Source organism: Laetiporus sulphureus (genome assembly GCF_001632365.1).
Source record: "Laetiporus sulphureus 93-53 unplaced genomic scaffold LAESUscaffold_6, whole genome shotgun sequence".
Classification (NCBI taxonomy): domain Eukaryota; kingdom Fungi; phylum Basidiomycota; class Agaricomycetes; order Polyporales; family Laetiporaceae; genus Laetiporus; species Laetiporus sulphureus.
In genome coordinates this window covers 1,046,790-1,067,880 of record NW_024468515.1, presented here as the reverse complement: position 1 = coordinate 1,067,880, position 21,091 = coordinate 1,046,790, and the positions used below count along the sequence as shown (strand labels likewise).

The 21,091-nt window shown below is 51.6% G+C and overlaps 7 protein-coding genes across 7 annotated transcripts; 5 read left to right on the top strand and 2 right to left on the bottom strand.

Annotated features, from left to right (window-relative positions):
• Nucleotides 1-146: 146 nt before the first annotated feature.
• On the top strand, nt 147-3,650 carry LAESUDRAFT_756379 (uncharacterized protein; the record flags this gene model as incomplete). The annotated part of the gene is made up of 16 exons (XM_040912166.1): nt 147-259; nt 424-663; nt 719-960; nt 1,018-1,090; nt 1,143-1,168; nt 1,230-1,308; nt 1,358-1,414; nt 1,477-1,525; nt 1,576-1,617; nt 1,670-1,705; nt 1,756-2,167; nt 2,225-2,514; nt 2,578-2,817; nt 2,876-3,046; nt 3,099-3,258; nt 3,310-3,650. The coding sequence occupies 16 exons, from the start codon at nt 147-149 to the stop codon at nt 3,648-3,650; spliced, it is 2,571 nt and encodes an 856-aa protein (XP_040767935.1).
• Nucleotides 3,651-4,823: 1,173 nt separating this feature from the next.
• LAESUDRAFT_674007 (uncharacterized protein) lies at nt 4,824-8,023 on the top strand. Its single transcript, XM_040905544.1, has 5 exons — nt 4,824-5,052; nt 5,115-5,391; nt 5,443-6,580; nt 6,637-6,842; nt 6,896-8,023. Exons 2-5 carry the CDS (start codon nt 5,197-5,199, stop codon nt 7,745-7,747), a joined length of 2,391 nt encoding a protein of 796 aa, XP_040767934.1. The 5' UTR covers nt 4,824-5,052; nt 5,115-5,196; the 3' UTR covers nt 7,748-8,023.
• A 296-nt stretch (nt 8,024-8,319) lies between these two features.
• LAESUDRAFT_694853 (S-adenosyl-L-methionine-dependent methyltransferase) lies at nt 8,320-9,561 on the top strand (the record flags this gene model as incomplete). The annotated part of the gene is made up of 3 exons (XM_040906217.1): nt 8,320-8,590; nt 8,660-8,851; nt 8,933-9,561. The coding sequence occupies 3 exons, from the start codon at nt 8,320-8,322 to the stop codon at nt 9,559-9,561; spliced, it is 1,092 nt and encodes a 363-aa protein (XP_040767933.1).
• A 192-nt stretch (nt 9,562-9,753) lies between these two features.
• On the bottom strand, nt 9,754-10,624 carry LAESUDRAFT_645525 (uncharacterized protein; the record flags this gene model as incomplete). The annotated part of the gene is made up of 4 exons (XM_040903918.1): nt 9,754-9,815; nt 9,884-10,094; nt 10,142-10,299; nt 10,372-10,624. The coding sequence occupies 4 exons, from the start codon at nt 10,622-10,624 to the stop codon at nt 9,754-9,756; spliced, it is 684 nt and encodes a 227-aa protein (XP_040767932.1).
• A 473-nt stretch (nt 10,625-11,097) lies between these two features.
• LAESUDRAFT_645599 (uncharacterized protein) lies at nt 11,098-12,633 on the top strand (the record flags this gene model as incomplete). Its single annotated transcript, XM_040903925.1, has 1 exon — nt 11,098-12,633. The coding sequence occupies one exon, from the start codon at nt 11,098-11,100 to the stop codon at nt 12,631-12,633; it is 1,536 nt and encodes a 511-aa protein (XP_040767931.1).
• Nucleotides 12,634-12,828: 195 nt separating this feature from the next.
• LAESUDRAFT_476001 (uncharacterized protein) lies at nt 12,829-16,155 on the bottom strand. Its single transcript, XM_040902614.1, has 10 exons — nt 15,949-16,155; nt 15,767-15,888; nt 15,560-15,711; nt 14,606-15,500; nt 14,205-14,549; nt 13,866-14,154; nt 13,610-13,803; nt 13,177-13,548; nt 13,094-13,124; nt 12,829-13,044 (listed from the first exon to the last, which is right to left on the bottom strand). The coding sequence occupies exons 1-10, from the start codon at nt 16,043-16,045 to the stop codon at nt 13,025-13,027; spliced, it is 2,517 nt and encodes an 838-aa protein (XP_040767930.1). The 5' UTR covers nt 16,046-16,155; the 3' UTR covers nt 12,829-13,024.
• A 2,080-nt stretch (nt 16,156-18,235) lies between these two features.
• On the top strand, nt 18,236-21,007 carry LAESUDRAFT_797258 (RCC1/BLIP-II; the record flags this gene model as incomplete). Its single annotated transcript, XM_040913980.1, has 16 exons — nt 18,236-18,311; nt 18,380-18,404; nt 18,505-18,567; nt 18,628-18,952; nt 19,014-19,149; nt 19,203-19,307; nt 19,357-19,438; nt 19,492-19,579; nt 19,637-19,738; nt 19,790-19,808; nt 19,859-19,907; nt 19,961-20,073; nt 20,124-20,208; nt 20,263-20,419; nt 20,471-20,717; nt 20,774-21,007. 16 exons carry the CDS (start codon nt 18,236-18,238, stop codon nt 20,791-20,793), a joined length of 1,692 nt encoding a protein of 563 aa, XP_040767929.1. The 3' UTR covers nt 20,794-21,007.
• Nucleotides 21,008-21,091: the final 84 nt, after the last annotated feature.

Here is a 21,091-nt window from a genome sequence, read left to right as displayed (position 1 = left end):
ACGAAGCACTCTTTTAGTCATCACGTTCATTTTGTCGAGCCCATCTCCGGCCAGTTTCCACTCCTGCCGGGCAGCATGCTAAGTATCTTTAAGTACCGCCCGCATCAGTGGCGTGTAGGTTGTGTTTGCTCTCGACGATCACGACGATGAGCTCGCGCTGGGGGCCCGTGAGATCGCTGCTGTGCCTCAGTCCCCTCCTGGTTGGCGTCCCTCTCTTGACGTACAAGATAAACTATGGCGAGTCGCATGACCTCTTGATGTAGTTATGTCACCCCATCCTGAGTTTTTGATGTTGTTGGACAGCACTGCCCGAGCCCGTAGTTGACGCGTACGTGCCATATCATGGTGCTTGAGTGCATGCTGGACTTATTGCAACGCATCTGACCTCCTTCTGTGTTCCCGGATTGTACCTGCTGTTCTTAGAATCCACCCTACGACCGGTCTTCCTCAACTATCTGAAGCGAATGTCCTCGCACACGCAAAATACCTCTCAGAGGACATTGGTTTCCGCACGGTCGGCACTTTGGAACATGCACTTGCCGATGAATGGATGGTGCAGCAGGCGGAGGCCATACGTGAGCAATGCGAAGACGTGGTGCGCGCGCATGCAGAACGAAAGCTGGAATGCGAGGTTTGGCATCAGCAGGGCAGCGGCAGTCACCGGTGAGTTTAATTTCAGTTTTCTAAGCGAAATGATAGTTGCTAAGTGGACGCATAGATTCGACATGATGGGCCATCGGTTGTACAAAACGTACGTGGATCTGACGAACATCGTGGTGCGCATCTCGGATGGTACACCGGCTGGAAAGGAACATGCAGTGCTTGTGAATGCTCATCTGGATAGCACATTGCCGTCGCCTGGCGCAGCAGACGATGGACTCGCGATCGGAATCATGCTGGAGTGTATGCGTGTCCTGGTCAATACACCTGCCTGGCAACCCTCACATGCTGTCATATTCTGTAAGCAGACCTGTGCGCTTGTGTGGCTTTGATTGGCTGACAATGTATAATCTTTAGTGTTCAACAATGCGGAGGAGTCGTTGCAGGACGCTTCGCATCTCTTCTCCACTCAACATCCCATCGCAAAAACGTGAGTGATCCTGCAACGTGCTGTTCAGGCTGTCTTACAATCGCCATGATAGTGTTCGAGCTGTAGTCAATCTTGAAGGTAAGTGTCGAAGTGATGATGCAGAGCTTGTGATTGCATGTGCCAACGCATGTCTCCGAAGCGGCTGGGACTACCGGAAGGGAGCTTCTCTTCCAAGCCACATCCGAACAAATGATTCGCGCTTATGCGCAGGTACCAAGGTTAGAAGACTCAGTCTTTTGCTGTTCCTGTGCTGATTATATCTTGCAGACCCTTCGGCACAATCGTGGCCAATGAGGTGTTCACTTCCGGTATCATTCTCTCGGAGTAAGTACTCGGATCATATTCGCGCTTGCTGCGGACAAAGTGACCAGATGATGCGTCTGTAGTACGGATTTCCGACAGTTCGAGCAGTATCTCAATGTGACTGGACTTGATGTGAGTCCCGCGGCGCACGCGTCACTGACGTAGAACTTAAAGGCATGCAGATAGCCGTCGTAGGCAACAGCTATTTATACCATATGCGCAAGGTACCCAGTTGTTAATTACACGCGAATTTGGCAACGCTGACGGGACTTCCAGGACCTGGTAGAGAATATCGAACCTGGTGTTGCGCAGGTAGATAGCATATATATCACAGGAGCCCACTTGCTAACGCACTAATCCAGCACATGGGAGAGAATGTTCTCGGTCTTCTTCTCCATCTTTCCTCCTTTGAATCACCCCTTCCGATGCTCACCGAAGGCTATACTCGTCCCAGCACAGTCTTTTTCCAGTACCTCGGCACCTTCGTGGTCTACTCATTTCGTACGGCGTCAATTCTGTACATCGCATTGTTTGGAGCCTCGCTCGTGGCTGCCCGGATGCTTTACAGTGACCCATTCCCAGCGCTGAAGAAGGGCACCGGCATATTCCGCGAGCACTTCAAAGGTGCAACGGCAGTAATTGCTGCTGTTGTCGGTGCATTTGCTGGCGCGAACGTGGCCGCTGTGATTATGGCGAAGGTCCTTGGAAAGGGAATGAGCTGGTTCTCTTCTGAGAGGGCGTGCATGGTCTTATACGGTCCTGCAGCATTCTCCGGTATGTGTTCACCTTTGATGGCCACCAGTACAGATAATTCATTCCGCGTTGTTGAAGGCGCACTCGCATCTCAGCTGCTGGTGGGCCGCGTGACGGAGCATACGGCGTTCTCTTCTTTGCTACTTCTTCAATCTTTCGTAGCTTGTGCAGGGCAACTCTTGCACTTCGGATCTGCCGGTGTCTTTGCTTTGTCTGGATACCCAATCTTGCTCGCTCTCGTTCTCAACCCCTTTTTGACAAAACCTGGAGAGGACATCTCACTGTGGAGTTATGCTTTATCCCAATTCACGCCGCTCTCGCTGGGTGCACAGATGTTCTACATTACCTTGGATGTGTTCGTGCCTTTGGTAAGTGACTCGTATGCAGCGTGCAAGGTACCACGCAATACAATGAATCCCATGAATTGTCAGACTGGCCGAATCGGTGAAGAGGCACCTGCGGAAAATATCATTGCATCTATTGTCGCAGGCGCGGGGTCCTACACTCTCCCCTTACTTGTCCCGTTCGTACATCGCTTCGGACGGCGGACGATCAAGCGCGCTTTGGTAGTATGTTCGATCCTCACAGCGGTGGCGATGGCTGTGTTCTCGATGAGATCGCCCTTCGACTCAATGCACCAGAAGAGGGTCTTCGTAATCCATATGGAGAATGTAGGTTAAAGTATGCCATGAGCACCAATTTTCTTGAGCTAACGTTTCTTATACACAGGTTACTACTTCGGAGCAACACCTGCATGTAGCTGCTGCGGACAGTGCTCCTGGCTTCGATCTCCTTGTAAGTCGCATCGCTGAGACCTTTAGCGTGTCCGGCGCCCTGCCAATGGCGATGCCGATGAACCTCTGGAATAATGACTGGGACACGATGTATCCTTTCAGCGCGGTGAGCTACGGCAGTCACGCTTCCAATAACGGTGTCCTGACTTTATTTGCAGTTTTTGACGCCGTATAAATTTGAACTGCCCCTTAGACCAGAATACCTCGAAGCACCGGAACACGACTTCACGATCTCGGCAGTCAATGACACGATAGACAGAGTCGCAGGGACTAGGAGCTTAACAATCTCTGTCAGCCATCCTGGCATCATATGGACGGGTATGGCCTTTTACTTGGTGAGATACTGGTGATACTGACGCCCTACGACAGCCATCACTTTCAATGCGCACGTTCTCAGATGGACACTAGACGATAACCCTCCAGATGAATATGCGAGACACTATATAAAGGAAGGCTCATTCTATGGCTATGATACATGGACAGTCGATCTGGTCGTGAGGGTTCCGGAGAACAATCCGGATGCCAGAATCAACGTCAATTTCGTCGGAATCCACGAGAAAGCTATGTGGCCGGCGAAGAAAGCTGAAAAGGAGTTCGGAGGACGAGCTATGAAGTTGTTTGAAGAGTTTGACGCTTGGATACATAAGGAGACCGGTGGGAACGTGGATGCATTGTTGATCGGATGCGTAGGAGGAATCACCACTCTTTAGATACGCTGCATGACAACTGTTACTATCGCTAATTGACGACCTTCATATACGGCGTACAGGAGATTGTCCAAACAAGCACCAAGTAGTGCATGGGGTATTATGTCTGTCTCCGACTCGAACAAAGTCGCGGCTAACGCGTTATACAACGTCAATGCGTCATATTGATTGTAGTTGTTTGAGTGTAGCGTTTGTCCCTCTCTCAATGCTCAGGGACTTCTATATCTCGGAAGGCCTGCGATCGCGTTTTCCCATAATCCTCGTGGCGTCACTAATGCATGCGGCTATAGCATTCCAAGAGTATCACGACATTTAGATGCAACCACAAACTCAAGGTACTATGCTGCTGCAGACGTATCAGTTAGCTTTTATTGAATAGCTTTAAAGGGTACACATATACTCAAGCCGCTATCCGCTCCTCGGTAGTGTCATCTATGAACGTTACACGCCACGCTATCTCATGAGTGGCGACCGTGTACTGCTCACTGAGTTGGACAAGCAACGACTTGACGTCCGAGAATAGTGTTTAAAGGTAAAGCTTGGTCGGTCTATATAACCTTCAGCTCGAGTTGATCTCCGTGCATAGTATGTGCATTAATACAGACAAAGCGACTAAGACGTCAACTTTCAGTCTCTTTACTTCTGGATTCAACCATTACACAATTAGAAGGATAGGTAGTAATCATTCAGCATGATTTCGATGCTTGCCATCATCTATATAGGATAGGCGTTCGACTACACATAATTCTGTGGCCTTGAGCCGCTAAAGCTTAGCCAACGAGCCATCCAACATGACCTTAGTCCCGCGATCAACAACTTCACAAGCTGTTCAGTGCATAGGTTGCGAATTGTCAGTCTTTGTGAAAGTGTATCATATGTGCCGAACGATCATTCCCTGAACTGTACGAGTCCTAGATTTGAGTCCACAGCCATGATCGTCGCGGTACGTGCCCTAACGGGCATTCGTTGTCAGGCGCCCGTAAGCGAGCGCGAACACGTGATCGCGTTATTTGACGCTCCGCGCTCATTGTTCGATATCTCAAGCCTCCACTGCCACCCTCAAACCGTTACTGCACTGCTCGACGCCACTCAGTCACATCCCCCTTTCTTCTTTTCATTGTTGCCCATTATTGCACGTTGCTCGACGCAGGTGCCCAGCCCTCCAGCCGGTTACCACGTTTTTCTACGTGCGCCACTGCGAATTCACCCGACGAGTCACTATTGCCCGATTCCGACTCGCAACGCGTCCACCTTGAGATTCCTGAACCCTCTTCCGAGGCGAATTGTCACTGACTTAACCATTTTGGGTGTGAAACATTGTCCAGTCATTGCCGAGTGGCTCTGACGGCGAACACGTTCCCTTTGAAGATCGAGCGTACCTGCGGCTATAAAGGCAAAGGTCGAGGTGAGAGCCCACCCATTCTCCACTGAAAGCATCATGACGTCCTTTGATACATCTCCTTTTAGGAAGCAAGGTACTAGCGACCGCAATTTCTCTGCGACTCAGTCTGAGCCCATCGACAAGATACGTGCGCGCCACAATCTTGACATGCAAGGAAAATACCACTACCTGTGCGAGAGCGACGATCAGTTCCTCGAAACCTTCTTTCCTGCCAAGAATTTCGATCCTACGATCACGAACAAGAGTTTCGCCGAAGATACGTTCAAGTCTGTACGAACTCTCGACGATCACAAGCCTGGGAGCCGACCCATCCCTCTGGAAGATGCCATGTATCGGGACTTTGTAAGTCGCCACATGACCACTCGCTGTATGAGAAACTCACGCCGGCCATAGAAAAAGTGTGCAGAGGACGTCGATATGATTCCTCAGGGCTACAAATTTGCGATCACGGCGGACAGGCCAGGGCCTGAAGATCCTTCCAAGCAGAAGGTGGACGTTGCATTCTTCCACCAAAGTGATTTCGAGGGGGAGATCCCTGACCATGGTCTGCCTCATTGGTCGAAGATGAGAATGTTCATTGAGTTCAAGAGGTCCAATCTCTCTGATCCATTCGGTGGCCTGAAGGAAGAAGCTATGACCGGGGTTAGGGCGTCTGTACGTGCGCAGGTGGTTTCATACGCAGAAAACGTCTTCAATTTCCAGCAACGCACTCGAGTCTACTCCATTATCATCTTCGGCAACTATTTGCGTATCCTGATGTTCGACAAAGCCGGCTGCGTCGTGAGCGCGCGCATCTCATACAAGAAGAATCCCACCATCATCGGCCAGTTTTTACTCCGCTTCTGCGATTCGAACAAGAGGCAACAAGGCATTGACACGACTGCATTGCGTATCCCTGAAGGTTCGCTTGAATATGCTCTCATGGACAAGGCTCCCGAGTCTGTCACGCTGGAAGAGGACTTTGAGTTCATCAAACGCTCATACAAGGAGTCATTGGACAAGAAGTGGCCCAGATGGAAGCTCGTTGTTGAGGGGGATGATTATCTGGTCGGGAAGCCTCGCGTCAAGGCAGCAGGAGTCGTTGGCCGTGGGACGCGTAGCTATACTGCGTACCACGTCAAAGACAAGGCATTCTGCTGGCTTAAAGATGCATGGCGTGTTGAGCTTCCCGGAATCGACAAAGAAGGTGACGTCCTGTTGGATCTCCACCGTGCAGGTGTCGAATTCGTGCCGACCCTACTCTGCCATGGTGACGTCGAGGATGAAGGCGGAGTCCAGCGTACGGTCAGCCAGGACTATCCGAAGACGGCGAAAGAGAAGAATGCATCTGAAGAAACTACCTCCCAAGGTGCCAAGGCCGATGGGCCATCGTCTAGCAAAAGCGATGAGCCAGCTCCAACCCAGCCGGACACCATTATTCCAGATAGGAGGTTCACACACTACCGGATGGTCGTACGCGAGGTTGGAATGCCACTGGAAGACTTCGAGAATTGTCGAGAGTTGGTTGAGCTCGTCGCAGATGGCGTTGAGGGTTAGTGTTTGTCTTTTCCTTCGGCTTAGCTCATGATACTGAAAACTGTTTGGCAGCTCATGGACAAGCTTGTAACAAGGCAGGTTACCTCCACCGCGATGTTTCTGGTGGCAACATGGTCATCGTTCCTCTCAAAGCGAAGGGGGACACCGAGCGCAAGCGGCATGGCCTTCTTATCGATTGGGAATTTGCGAAGCGCCTCAAAGCCATCGAGGATGGTGGCGCAGTCCAGAACGACATGCCCCGGCAGACAGAACGAACTGTAAGTTGGTTCGTTATGTACTTCAGCGACATGTCCTCATAGTGGTACTGCAGGGTACGTGGCAGTTCCAGTCGGCGAGGATCCTCAACAATCCCCGTTCCCCTGTCGAGATTCAAGATGAACTAGAATCGTTCTTCTACATCATCCTCTATAACGGCATTCGTTACACGACACATAATTGTCCGGATGTGCCGAGTTTTCTATATCAATTCTTTGACGTGGCTCCCGTCTACGACAAGCAATACTCTTCCCCGGCCTGGAAAAAAATGGCCATGGCAACCGGTGTCATCCAAGTGAAGCAAAATGGCGAACAGCTGCGCTTCTTCCCTCGGGCGGTGGATTCTGATTCTCCAACGCCGTCTGCAGATCTCAACGTGTTATGCATCGAGCATCCTCTCAATGCAACCGTCGCGGTGCTTCTATCGTGGTTTTATGCTTTGTACTGGCTGCGCATCCCGGTCACCACTTCCACAGGTGTGAAAGGCGATGATGACATCGAGGCTAAACGCAAGAGATTATTGGCTCAGCTGACACTCGAAGATCGTACCGCGACGGCCGAGAAATTAGCTTCGCATCAGCCAATGATACGACTCCTCCGGGGACAGGCCGAGTCGGAGAAGTGGCCCATGGTGGACAAGATCGGCGACCTTTTGCCGAAGAATTGGAATCCAGAGAAGGCCGCGGCGCACGTGGAGAGTGCTTCCTACCCCAGTGGAAGTGGCCGGAAGCGTGACGGCGATGCGATGCAATTGGACCCGCGACCCGAGGCTAGCAAGCGTCTGCGAATGGAGGCGGAGACTGGATCGGACTCTGACCGCGTCCCTGATTCTCCTACTCCTGCTCCGCGTTACACTCTGCGCTCCTCCCTCGGTTCCAACTCCAAGGGCAAGGGCAGAGCGCGGTAAATCAACCACCATTCACACTGCACGTACATCGCTCTTCGCAATGGCCGGTGGAGACTTAGGACGGTTGCAGTCTGCTTCGATCGAGTCTTTCATTCCTATCTCTGTCTGATGCACATGCACCATCGAGCTACGTACATTAACTGAACCTCCCGATACTCAATCGATTGTTTGCGGATTATGATAACACGGAATCGGAACGCATGTACACTACCATTACTAAGCTTGTGCTCGATGTCATTTAGTTTAAGGTTAGCAATTCGAATCATGGTACCGGCCTATCTTCGCAAGATGCATTACGTCCTTCGAGTCCGCATTTGTAGAGACCTGAGGACCGTGACTCTGAGAACGCGTCGCAGGGAAATGCAACACGTGATCGCGTCCCGCAACAGCTATTGCTTTGCTTCCGCTTAGCCGCCCATAAAATCCGTTTCGTATTGTCGTCCAGCTCGCTGGTCGTGGAAACCCATTCATTCCTATTGCGTTGAACTCGCTCTGGTAACCAAAAGAGCTCGAGAGCCTCGTTCGGGTTTTCATCCTCGTCCTTCGCACGTTCAACTCAATCCAGAGACAATATGGGCAGAAAAGGCGTCATTTCAGGCCTGTCTCGCTTCGTCAGTCGAGGATTTGACACGTCGGAAGATCTCTCGCAGGCAGCGGCGGAGGCAGCCACCTTGCAGCCATCGCTTACTGCGAATGCCGCTGCGAGCGACAAAGATGAGGACATTCGACCCAAAAAGAGACGCAAGACCGGGTTGCTGGGGCCAGGACGGGAGGAGGTGGATGCGACGGGTCTTGCTCCCTTCTATGTGGATGCATTGGAAGTGCCTGACCACTTGCAAAAGTGTGCGTATCCTCACACGACTCGTCACACCAAGTACTGATAGTATGGAATCTCATGGCGCGTTCCTACAGACTTCTCCCAGCGGGAGCGCTATTTCTCGTTGTACTCTTCTGGTTGCTTGCTTGACGAGGAGGGCTGGTACAGCGTCACACCGGAGCGTGTCGCAGACCAGATTGCTGAGCGATGTCGGTGTGGTGTGATCGTGGACGCGTTCTGCGGCGTCGGCGGGAACGCTATCGCGTTTGCTCGCACGTGTGAACGAGGTGCGTCTTCCCGCTCTTTCAGTTCTTTCATTGCCTCATGTCCTTTGCCACTGTTTCATCCCCATTCTCGCTTTATCCCAGTCATCGCAATAGACAACTCGCCTGTGCGCCTCGCGCTGGCACGCCACAACGCAGCAATCTACGGCGTGGCCGATCGGATAGAGTTCATTATCGCCGATTTCTTATCCTTTGCTCGTACGCTCGCTGAGATTCAAGACTTTCATAACTCTAGCCAGAGAACAGATGAGGCCGCGACGGAAACTTCCAGCCTGACTTCATCAACAAAGTCTCGAAAAATCGACGTTGTCTTCCTTAGCCCTCCTTGGGGTGGCCCTTCATATCTTACAGATACACTGCCTACCGCAAATGGTGTAAAAGCTGAGGTTGCAGCGCAACCTGCGAGCACGCAATTGGCAGAATACTCATTAGCGAGCATCAAACCCGTGCATGGGAAGGAGCTATTCCAGCTTGCACGGAGGCTCACGCGGAACGTAGCGTACTTTCTGCCACGGAACGTGAATTTGGAGGAGGTGGCATCTCTGGTCCGCGAGGAGGCTCAGGCGGAAGGTAATGGAAACGCGGACAGTACGACGAGACAGGACGATGACGTCGAGATGGTGGAAGTAGAGGAGGAATGGATGGGCTCAAAGCTCAAGGCTCTCACATGCTACTTCGGTGGACTTGTTTCTGGGCAGGAGAATCTATTTTGAACCTGAAGCTGATGTTCATGGAGTGCCTCGGATCGCTGCTCTGTGAGATAATTCTCGCCTTTTCGATAGCATCACTACAGACGAGAACAGCATGCGCCTTTGACAGCATGAACTAGGTACGGCCTCGAATGTATGACTACGGTGAGCAGATGTTATGGGACGTCGTTCGCATAGTGGACGATACGCATATCGTCACTCGTCGTCATCGTCAGCAGCTTGTGAAAGGCGGCTGAGTAGCGAGCCGTTCAACGCACCTAGATAAGTAACACGTCAGACCCGTCCGTGCTGAGTTTGATGGTGCGGACATCATCAATGTACTCACGGCCTGATGTTCTGCTGTATTTACCTCTATATGCTGCCAATGGTGAGGACGGAGATCCAGGAATCGACCCCATTGATGTGGAAAACGATGAATCGAATGAGCTAGATGCAGATGGCGGGAGTGTGTAGCTTAACGTGCGCGATGGTGTGGAAATTGGCGATGCTGCATATGTGAATGCCTTCTGAGGTCGTGGGCTTACCTGTGGCCGCGTCTGTTCATTGGGCATTCAAGCGGTACTGCGGCAAATCTGACACTCACACTCGCTGCCAGGTTCCATTTGCGGGTAGGAGGTGACGTCTTGAGGGATTTGGCAGGTGACGGGGGTGGGGGAGGCAACGGGATGGATGTTCGCGGGTATTTGAGCGCGTACGATGCTTGCAAGATGTTGAAACTGAAGAAGGATAGCAAGAGCGTTTCTGACCACCCACGACGCGTCAATGATCAGTGTCGAAATTGCATGCTGCTAAGTAAACGTTGAAGAAACTTACCGATAGCACAGAGACCATACCAAATCATGCTGACTTCTTCTCTACGTCGCACAACCGCAATGGATTCCCATGGAGTGGGGAGAGGGAGGAGATAGGTCACGATGGTGAGGGTGACGAGTCCAAGCATGTTAGCGCGCAGTCTCGCAATAGCTTCGCCTTTGGGAGGCTTAAACCGGTCAATGAACGCGGAAAAGTTAAGATGTGTCGGTATCGAAGACTTCAAGGTGGCCAGTGGCTTCGCGAGTTGTGACATCGTTGGTTGTTGATGGTGTTCCGTGTCCGTGAAAGAAAGGCGCAGTAGGTAAGCCGAATATAGGGTTCCACGTCCAGTCCCGAACGGATGCCTTTGCTGGAATGGGACGATGATCGTGTGAGTGGCTCAAGATGAGGACGACAACAAACAATAAATTCGCGCTGGAAGCACTTTCGAGCGGATGGTCACGTGTACCGCGTCCCCCATCCCCACCGGTTGGCCACATATCGTGGAACGGATCGTCTACGAGCCTTTCTGCTCGCACGACACCGCTCGCGCTGCACGCATAGTTTGCCTACAAGATAACAGGGTCTTGCTACTTGGTCATTTATTGAGCGGCTTCTACAGGCTCAAACACACCCGGTGAGAGACAGCCGAACTATGCATGAATATCCTGGCTAAGTGTCCCCCGTAGGCCGCCTACAACTAGGTTCTTGTGAATCAAGATGAAAGAGGTCAACCACCCTCCCCTGATGGACGCAGCATCCACAGTTAGGACTGACACAGGGTCATCTCTAAACGTCTTCACGCCAATTGCGCTCGTTCCGGATGACATATTGCTCGACATCTTCCACGTCGTAGTTGCAAGCATGTGGGAAGACCACAAAGTCACACCATGGTCATCGCTTGACAAATCTGCCCCCACTTTGCTATCCCAAGTCTGTCGCTATTGGAGACATCTCATTCTTACAGCGCCGCGCCTTTGGGGCTATCTCATCCTCGGTACACAGTCAAGCAGTTCGGCACTCATGACATATCTTTGCCGCTCGCGAGACGCTCCGATATATGTGAGCTTCGCGGGTCTTAGGCTGGTTCGCGATGCGACGGAGAAGCTGACCACCCAAGCACTGTTGCTTGTGGGACACGTACATCGCTTTGTCAAGTTCCACGCTCTGCACCTACAACCCAAAGAGATGACAGCAATACTGTCGCCTCTCATGATTCCCGCACCACGTTTGTCTTCATTGATGTTACATGCCGAGCGGCAGCTATTATCGCCATCAATCTTCTCCCGTCAGCTACCATCGCTGCGGGAAGTTTCTGTGAAGGGCGTCTCCATGGCCTGGCTGCCATACAAGAATATGACCGCAATCATTCTAAAAGATCAGCTCACACCTTCGCTTGACAAGCTGCTGTGGACGTTAAGAAACTGCCCCATGCTCGAACGACTAGATCTGGGCTTCCTCGGTGCAATCAATCATGAAGATGCCAGTAATAATATGCCAACCGAACGTGTGGTGAATCTTCTATATCTACAGGACCTAGCTTTACGGTCTTACGTCCACAACGACATTGTCGACATCCTCGCGCATTTATCTTTCCAGCCTTCCACTGCCATCGACCTTACATTTTACGGCTCACGTCGCACCCCAATAAATCTTGCGAAAGATTGCCCTTCTTTACGAGCCATCGTCTCAAGAATGCGGAGCCTACAACTGAGGATGATCGCGGCATATACGTGGTCTTCGAGTCTTTCACTAGAATCTGAAGACGGCAAGCTCAGGTTGCGGTGGGAGTGGTATGAAGAGGATAGTCTAGGTAGCATCCTCCCTTTCATCGGATTCTCCACCATATCATTCCCTGCACTTCGGCACCTGGCAATATACGCGACTTCGTATCGCCTCAAAGCCGAGCAATGGGCAACCCTTATCCTGGCGCCCGTATCCACAATCGAATCATTGGATATCGACTTCCAAAATTCCCGGGTTATGGAGTTCTTCAAGGCACTCCGACCGCGTACCGGTGCACCAATCACGGTGTGTCCGAACTTGGTACACATCGTAGCATCACACGTGGACGAGCAGCACCGTGTCTTGCAGGAACTGGCCGCCAGCGTCGGGAGTCGCGCCTTGCAAGGCAGCCGCCTGCGTGAATTTGAGATTACCCTACATTCCGGAAAGAACCTCCCTAATGATGTCTATGTGACGCTTCTGCAATGGATTGGCAAGATCACCATCAAACTCGCTCAGAAGGTGCATGGTCACTTGTCAGACGATTCGAATGCATGAATCGTATTTGTTTTTTCACGAGGCGCATCAAATGTAGCCGTGCAGCTAGCTAGCGGCATCCTGGCTGCTGCATCTCAGAGGCCAGGCATCGCAAAGATCAGTCTTGGAAAGAGGGTTGGAGACCTGGTTATATCAAGAAAACGTTGGATTGACCGCCAGATCTAAATCATAGCCACGTCGCATAGTACCCGGCCCCCAATATGACGGACAGTATACTAAGTGGACGTCACAAGGCTGATGGATCAACTCCTATCGTACAACGTCTTCATGCGAAGCATTCATAGCGATATCCATGGCTTATAGTTAGCAGATGTGGTATAGAAGTTGTACAACACAGTAGCACACAGAACAAGGACAGTGAGGTGATGTTTTGGCGGGTTGTATGCACCCTTCAGCTGGAACCGATCAGAACTATACAAGCGCGTCAGTAAGATTGCAGTAGCTCCGAGGGCTGGCGCACCTATACTCATGCCAGTCCTTTTCAAAGAGTACTACATGTGCTTTGTCAGTGAGGTCCCATTAGCTACGGCACGAAATCAGTACCTCAAAATCGACGCCCTCGCAGATGAGGACGTCTCCGTGAACTAAAGTTACGAGAACAGTCTTCAGCGGCTGTTGCTCAACAGCGACACCCTGTCCGGTAGACGTGACGATAGTGACCGGTACGCTTGGACGCTCCGGCTCCACATTGATATCCAGCAGAGTATCCTCAGCTCTAGGCCCCTCCTCTCCATTCATAACTCCCTCTGGAACTACACTCACAAAGACCGTATCTGCAGGCTCCTCGGGATCTTCGACGAAGTCCACCGGAGTTTGTGATGGTGTGGAGTCGGTCTTGGGTGACAGGAGCAACTCCACGTCTGCACCTAGGCAGAGTATCATCACGGGTGATTCTTTCGCTGGCAGATAGCACCCCTGCAAAACGAAAACACATAACGATGCTAGAACGCCCGCGTGATCTCAGAGAAGCGCATACCTTTCGAGAACCCGTACTGACCCAGCCTAGCAGAGTAAGGCGACCGATGGAGCATGGGGTACCGTTGTTTCCAATGGTACAACGAGATTGTATGAGGTCGCGTGCTCTCGTGATACACTCCGGAACATCCGCCCAGGGTATGCACCACTCCTCGGCCGTATTGTTGTCAGCGGCCATGTAAGTGTAGTACGTGCCTGCCCTCATCAACTTATCAGCAACGGCCCGCATATGACTGCAACAGGAGTAACAGACATACCGGTCGCAAGGCCTTTGGTCATCTTCCGATGCACTAACTCAACGTGCAGCTGAATATCTCTAAACAAGCGATTCGGCTCTTGCTGCAGCTCATTCGCATTACAGGTGAAGACGTGTTTAATCACGCCTGAACCTCCCATGGCGTATGAAAATGTGCGAGATCCGTCTGCGCCTTCCGACGTATTCGATTCAATTCCAACGGAGGGCCTGTCCCACGGCCAAGATACAGGCGCGTTTACGAACGGGTTACGTACAGCATTGACATGTACAGCTGGTATGTTGTTTGATTTCTACCAGGGGATGTCGGAGCACGAAGCGATGAATTGCTCGCGGTACTCACCTGGCAAGTCGCGCATTTTTGAAATCGGAGATTGCGCTGCGCGTTCAACCTTCCACAACCCGTGCAATGCCAGCCAGTAGTCGTTGTCGACTCCGGTAGATCAGTCTTCATCTCTTCTTCGGAGGCGGCACTTGCGGCAAGCAGGTATAAAGGAAGCAGCGTGAACGGGTGTGATATCATCATGGAATCCTCCTCTGAACTGGCATTGATATCTTCCGCCGTTGGTACAGACATCCACCATGGGTGAGATGGCAGCTCGTGGGGAGCTTCTCCCCCTGGGGTCCATTGCAGCTTTAGCTTATACTTGACTTGGCCATTGTATCGCACACTATCCGTAATCACTACCTGCATGGTCCAGCTTCGACTTGCTGAGTACATTTGAGATAATCGGATGGACTCACCTCTGACTGCAGATCTGCAATGGTGAAGAAGCCTAGAAATAAACAGCCGTACTCAGACGGAAGTTCGAACGGTACCAAAGGACTATCCCTGAGCAGTATCACACTGATAGGTACCCCTGCCGTCTGACATTCACGCAAGGCATTGAACTCCGGAGGTTGATTTTCTGCAATCAGGGATTCTGATATCGGGAGCGGACGATTTCGCGAGGCATCTAGCGACACGTCTGTATGATCAGGTAGCTCAACAGTCTCTACGGTAGGTGGAGGCATTGCTACCGCCAATGTGGGTTCGAGGCATGGGATATCGACGGACATGGATTCTATTAACTGGGCCGAAGGCAGTTGCTGCGTATTGGACAACTCATCGACGGCATTGCCGCTCCGAAAGCCGTGCTCGTGATGTACCTCTCTAGCACTCCGCACGATTTCTTCAGCGGCCATGACACAGGTGCTGGGCTGAGAGAATGATCCCGAACCGTCTGCAAGGGCTGCGCTCGCTGAGGAAGGTGTGGCAGACGGCATCGCCTGCTCAGTGGGTTCCCATATCCGCCAGCTTGGCAGGCCATCGTGAGCTTGTGGCCTCGGTGGCATGGAATCGGAAATCGTATCCACGTCAGGTGTGGGAGACAACCTATAGAGACCTGATTCGTCCAAGGCGCCGCGAACGCCTTGCACTGACATCGAGGAAAGGATCGCGGGTGGTGGCAGGGCACTGTCTCGCGGTACGGAGGACTGGATAGGCGAAGGATGTGATGCGAGTGGTATGTCAGCTGGAACTGCTTCTGAGTGTTCCATGCGGCTGGAAGGCGAGATTAAGTCACATTGAAACGCTGCAAAGCCCGACGATGAGTCCATAGACTGTCCTGCTGGGTTCATGCGGTTGAACTCTTTGACTCTAGTGTGTATGGTGATTAATGGTATGAACCTCATAGCTATAGGAGAATGTGCGCATACATCGTGAGCTGAATCGACTTTTCACCGCCCCATGAATCGCCGGGCCATGTGGGTCCTCCTATGAGGAGAATAGGCGTCTCGACTTCTTTCCAAATAACGCCGCTCATTTCCTGAGAAAATGCGGGTAGGATCTCGCGAAGCTCCTCCTTATCCTGATACAATGAAGCTTGAGTACGTACCACTCGACGTGCATGTCGTAGTGCTCACTTTGGCCCAGATACGGGGAATGTTAGGTGGTGCTGATAGGTCATTACAGATCACGACTTCTGCGGGGCTAGGAGGGTGAACTGTCGTCCATTTGATTCCATTCTCAATGGATTGCTGAGCTGCTAACAGATATTTCAATTTAAGCCTTGTCATATAATGGCAGATGGCAGAGGGGAACGTACATTTGCGAGAGGCCTGGCTCACGAGCCCCGACCTTACTTTCCGCTTCTTCTGCGTAGACGGGGTTATATTTTTCTTCCCCTTACCGATCACCTTCATGCGGATCTTTGCTGAATGAGCCCGAAGAGCATTCTTTCCCTTCTTTCGTTGCGCTGAAAGCTGTTTCGCGGCATATGATGCAAGTGGAGTGTCGGAGTCACTCGTATCCTCAAAACGGTCGATTCTGGAGGAGAGAATCTGTCCATAACGTAGAACTGGCTTGATACGGATTCTTAGCGATCGTGTAGTCGATCGGACAGTCGATGTAGACCACTTTGCACCTATCCATTCAGTGTCTCCCTCCGAGACTTTCTCGAGCGTTGTCTTTCTGGTATTAACTTCTTTATTCGGTGCAATCTTACTACGTTCCGTTTTGGGTCCCGGTAAAGGCAGATAACGAACATCGCTTGTACGACACAGGGATTTGCTTTTCGCGCATCTTGCACATACCGGACGTGTGCGAGAGCACGCCTGCGACAGGTGTTTGCACCGGTTGCAGCGTTGTGGGACGATATACGACCCTGCTGGTTCAGCAGAGGTATGGTCGGAGCCAGCGTGATCTCCTCCACCAATAAGCAGATAGAAAATGCTCTCAGGCAAGATCCTAGTGTCATAGTGTTCGGGTAAGAAACGAGGGCGTTGGACAGCAGGACCCCATGCTTTCGCGTATTCAGGCAAAGGCACCTCTGCCGCAGGATTCGGCTTGCCCGCACCAAATGTAGCGGCGTTCTTCATGTTAACTAAGACTATTCAACGACAATTACGCTCCAACATACAGAGACATACCACAGTTCTCAGTAAACAGAGCGCCACGTTCTGCTGCTTAGCTTGCGGTCGAGCTGATCGGATGCGGATACCACCAGTTGGCACTGCCGTTCTGCAACGGTTAAACGAGCGCGGATGGCAATTCACGTAGTTGCGATGCTCATAAGAGGAAGCAAGTCACAAATTTTCATCCCGGGGAGCTGGTGGGAGCGAAACGCACTCTAAAATCAGCGCCTAAGTCGCGTCCTCTCTTGTTTGTTCCCATCAGACAAGCTAACGCTGCGTACTTCTCGCTCATATCTGCACTCTACGCGTCTTCAACTTATAAAAATGGACGAACGTTTTGTGTTATGCCGTACAGTTCCATCGCGTACATTCAAGCGGATCTCAAAGTGGCAGCCTCTTCGAACTGGTTTAACAATCGACACTCGATAAAAAGGAGAACATCCGAGCACTCAAAGTCTCGCAACCGGCGTGCAGATGCCTTATATGCATTTGACTACTGTTCATCTTGTGCTTGGAGCTGGTTGCGACAACCTTGTAGATCTCTTATTGGTATGGGTCTAAGAACATCACTGCCTCGCTTTGTTTCGTGTAGACCTTATGCTGACTAGCTGGCACTTAATCGGAGTGCTTATTAGACGAGGTGGTCTTTTGAGGAATCTTTGGTACACTCTGCGGAAGCTCTATTGCACCCTGTCCGCCCAACGCGCAATGCACTTCAACGTCCTTCAACTGTCAGCGACGACGCATCGCCTCGCTGGACTTCACGATCCTCAGGAAAGCCAAACCGGGACAGTCGATGCCTACATAGGAACGAGCTATGTATCCACGTTTAAGTCCACTGCGCAAGCAGAAGAATGTCCGGCTTGGCCTGCTTCGCACTCTGAAAATCGCAAGGCTCCGAAATGCGCTTCTCTGATGCACGCGATTATGTTTGATCTTCACTCTTAGTTCGATGGGTCAAGAGATCGCTCAGACGAAGTTTGAGGTGCCGTGAGTCTTTGCACTGTGTCATTATTTCTTGTTTCACTTATAATGTTATACCTCCATCGCAGGTCAGGACGTGTGAGACTCAAAGTGCAATATCATGTTCGAAATATTCAAACTTCAGGGCCATACAGCGAGGCCTTCCTCCGTCAGCGTCGTTGGGCATTCAGAGCTGCGGACATAGAGGAAGAAATAAGCAGCTCGTTCTATAGGTCGCTTCCTGGGCAACGCTTTGAGGGCTGTTTTGATTTTGGAAATGCAGCCCGACCTGCTGTTGTATGTTCGACGGGATGGTTCCCGGGAGTGAAAGAGGATCTAGGAAGCCAGAGATGGACGTGTGCACTCTTTTCTGAACTATGTGATAGTTGGTATATACTTTGTTCTAGAGCAGGTAGTGCAGAGAAGTTACTTCAGGCAAATTGCTCTTCATGGGCCTACCTATAGGCCCGCTGACGAGAATCGGGCGCACATACAACTTTGCTTCCGCCTGTCAACATGAGTACCTCAGAAACCAAGTCACTGTCTGACAAGCAATCTGCTGAGCCTCAATCAACAGAACAATGGGGCAGAGGTGCATCACATCCTTCATGTGCCGTTGATACTAGCTAACAAGTCTGCTGCTGGTCGTCGATACGGCAGTGTTGTTGTGTGGTGGCACAGACTGGTACGTCTCGATTGATCCCATCTGCATCGACCGCATTCGTTTGCGGCCATACTCCATGTCGTTGCACACATCTCAAACACTCACAATATGGCTTGTTCAGGCCTAAATTAGGACGGAGAGAGCGGGGTGGAGGCAGTAAGAACGCTCCGGAAGGTGACGAATCGTGCGTTGCTCGTCTCATTTATATAATTCAAAGCTGTGGCCACTAACAGCAAATGAGCAGCGGCCCTGACCTCCTGGAGCCGCACATCCTTCGCTCTCTCAGCAATGTCAAGATTACGTCCATCCATACATCGTGCGTGGGGTGTCACGTCGTCGCCATCGATATCGACGGTGCTGCATGGCTATTTGGCCGGAACGAACGTGCTGCACTGGGTTGTACGGGGATGGAATACATATCTGAGAACGCACCGAAACGCTTAACGGCTCGGGAACTCGGCGCCCCGAAGGGAACACGCTTCGTCCACGCTGCTTGCGGCAGAAATCATACCCTGCTGGTAGGAAGTGGAGGTCAACTATGGACTGCAGGTGCCAACAATCACGGACAAGTGAGTTCAATCCAGCTTATGAACGCCGGCCCGATCTGCGATCGCATACTGATCCTTGCAGTGCGGGCACCCTGTCTGCTCGGAGATCACCTCTTTCAAGCTCGTTCATGGACCGAAAGTTGCCGGTGAGAAGGAAGAGGTCATCAAGGCCGCTGCCGGAGTGACCTTCTCCATAGTACTTACGACCAGCGGGAAAGGTGATGCGGTTCCTCACAAATATGCACACAAGCGGTAGCTCACGCTCGCGTAGTGTTCTCTTTTGGTAGCGCTGAACATGGTCAGCTCGGTCAGGGGAAGACGGGGGAATACATCGTCACTGCGGGCAAAACAGCTTTCGACATCGAATGGGACCCTAGTATGAATTATATCAACCTCCTGGTTCAACCTCTTACGGAGCACCGTAGTTCTCATCAAGGGCCTGGAGGACAAGCGAATAGTCAAGATTGCATGCGGGCAACAGCACAGTGTGGCTTTGGACTCCGAAGGGTGGGTTTATCCTGTGTTATGCATGTCAGGTCTTCACGTTCGCGCACCTCCAGGCTTGTCTACGTGTGGGGTTACAATGGTTACTGTCGCCTTGGACTGGGGAATCAGCAGGATGCGCTTGTACCGAAAGTGGTACCACAGGTAATATCATGCATAAGCACGAGTCTTCCAAACGCTGTCTCACATTATTGGATCAAGTTCGCTGTTCCAGATGAACTGACGATGGGAGATGATATCGTCGCTGGCCCATCTAATACTGTCGTCATCGACAAGCAGAGAATGTACTGGATGGCTGGCAAGGTCAGTCAATTTTGTAGAATGGATGTCGTCATGCAAACTGATGACATGTAGTGGAAGAATACTGGAGACGGTGCGTCAATGTGAATTCTACTCAATCGGTAGCTAACCATCTGTTCTCAGGCTCCTCCGGCCAACCATATTCGAGCTTCCGCTACATCCAGGATATTGCGTACGCCGCGCCATACCTCTGTGTCATGCCCTGAGGTAACGTTGATATTACAGGGCGTGCAAGGTGACTCATGCAGCTTGCGGTGGCGTGACCCATTGGGCTCTCGCGCCGGACGAAGACGACGGCGGTGTGATGACAATCGCATTCGGCCAAGGAGCAGCAAACGGTACGTGTTGTCATCCAACTGCACGCATCATATACTTACAGGTGACTCAGGCGAGCTAGGGTTGGGTCCTGATGAGACTAAGAGTGCCACCAAGCCTATCCGTAACCAGCCACTTATTGGTGTGGATGTCTTTCAGTGAGTAAACCGGTCTCTTCTTGGCTCTGACTTGAGAATCACCCGCTATCCCAGAATTGCAGCTGGCCAGCACACGACGTTCTTCCTCGCCAAGCCTAACGAGAAGATGTCCGAGCTACCGCGACATCCCGTTGACGTCGGTGCACCGGACCTCTGCGTCGTTTGCAAGACTAACAAAGGAGAAGACGACGTCCTCCTGGAATGCGACAAGGTACGTGTGGAAGGTGTTTCGCCAGATCGTGTTCTCAATTTGCAATCTCAGTGCGATCGCCCGTATCACCTGAAATGTCTGGATCCTCCTCTTGATGCAGTCCCGGAAGGCGAGTGGTTCTGTCCCGAGTGCGTGGAGTACCCCGGTGCTCCGATTGGTCCGGAAGGCGTGGACACGAGCCAAGCACGCCACGGCAATCCAGAGACCACGGACGAGGAGGAGGCAGCAGACGAGGAGAAGAAGCCGGCTCATAAAGCAAGCCGCAAGCGTAAGTCGTCTGGTAAAGCCAAGACTGGAAGTGAGTGTTGCTTCGCCCTATTGACCACATCGCCTCATCATTCTCTGCCTCGACAGCGACAAAGCGTCGAAAATGATAATAACTCTTCCTGCCACTACCGTCGAGCTTAGACCATGCATTTTTGTGGATCATCATCCCATGGACTTCTGTATACAAGTGTAATCAAACTTGGTCTGTGTAATCATTATTCTCTCCGCACCCCCCTCTCCGTTGAACAATTAGATAGTCTAGTTTTGTATAGTCACGTTCAGAAGTTATTTCGTCCGTGCCGCCCGCTCATGTAGCCCTTGTGATATGCAATTTCTACAATAACGCGCAGAAGCGAAAGCATATGTAACGCGAAGCTCAGGGTATCAACATATACATCACGAGCT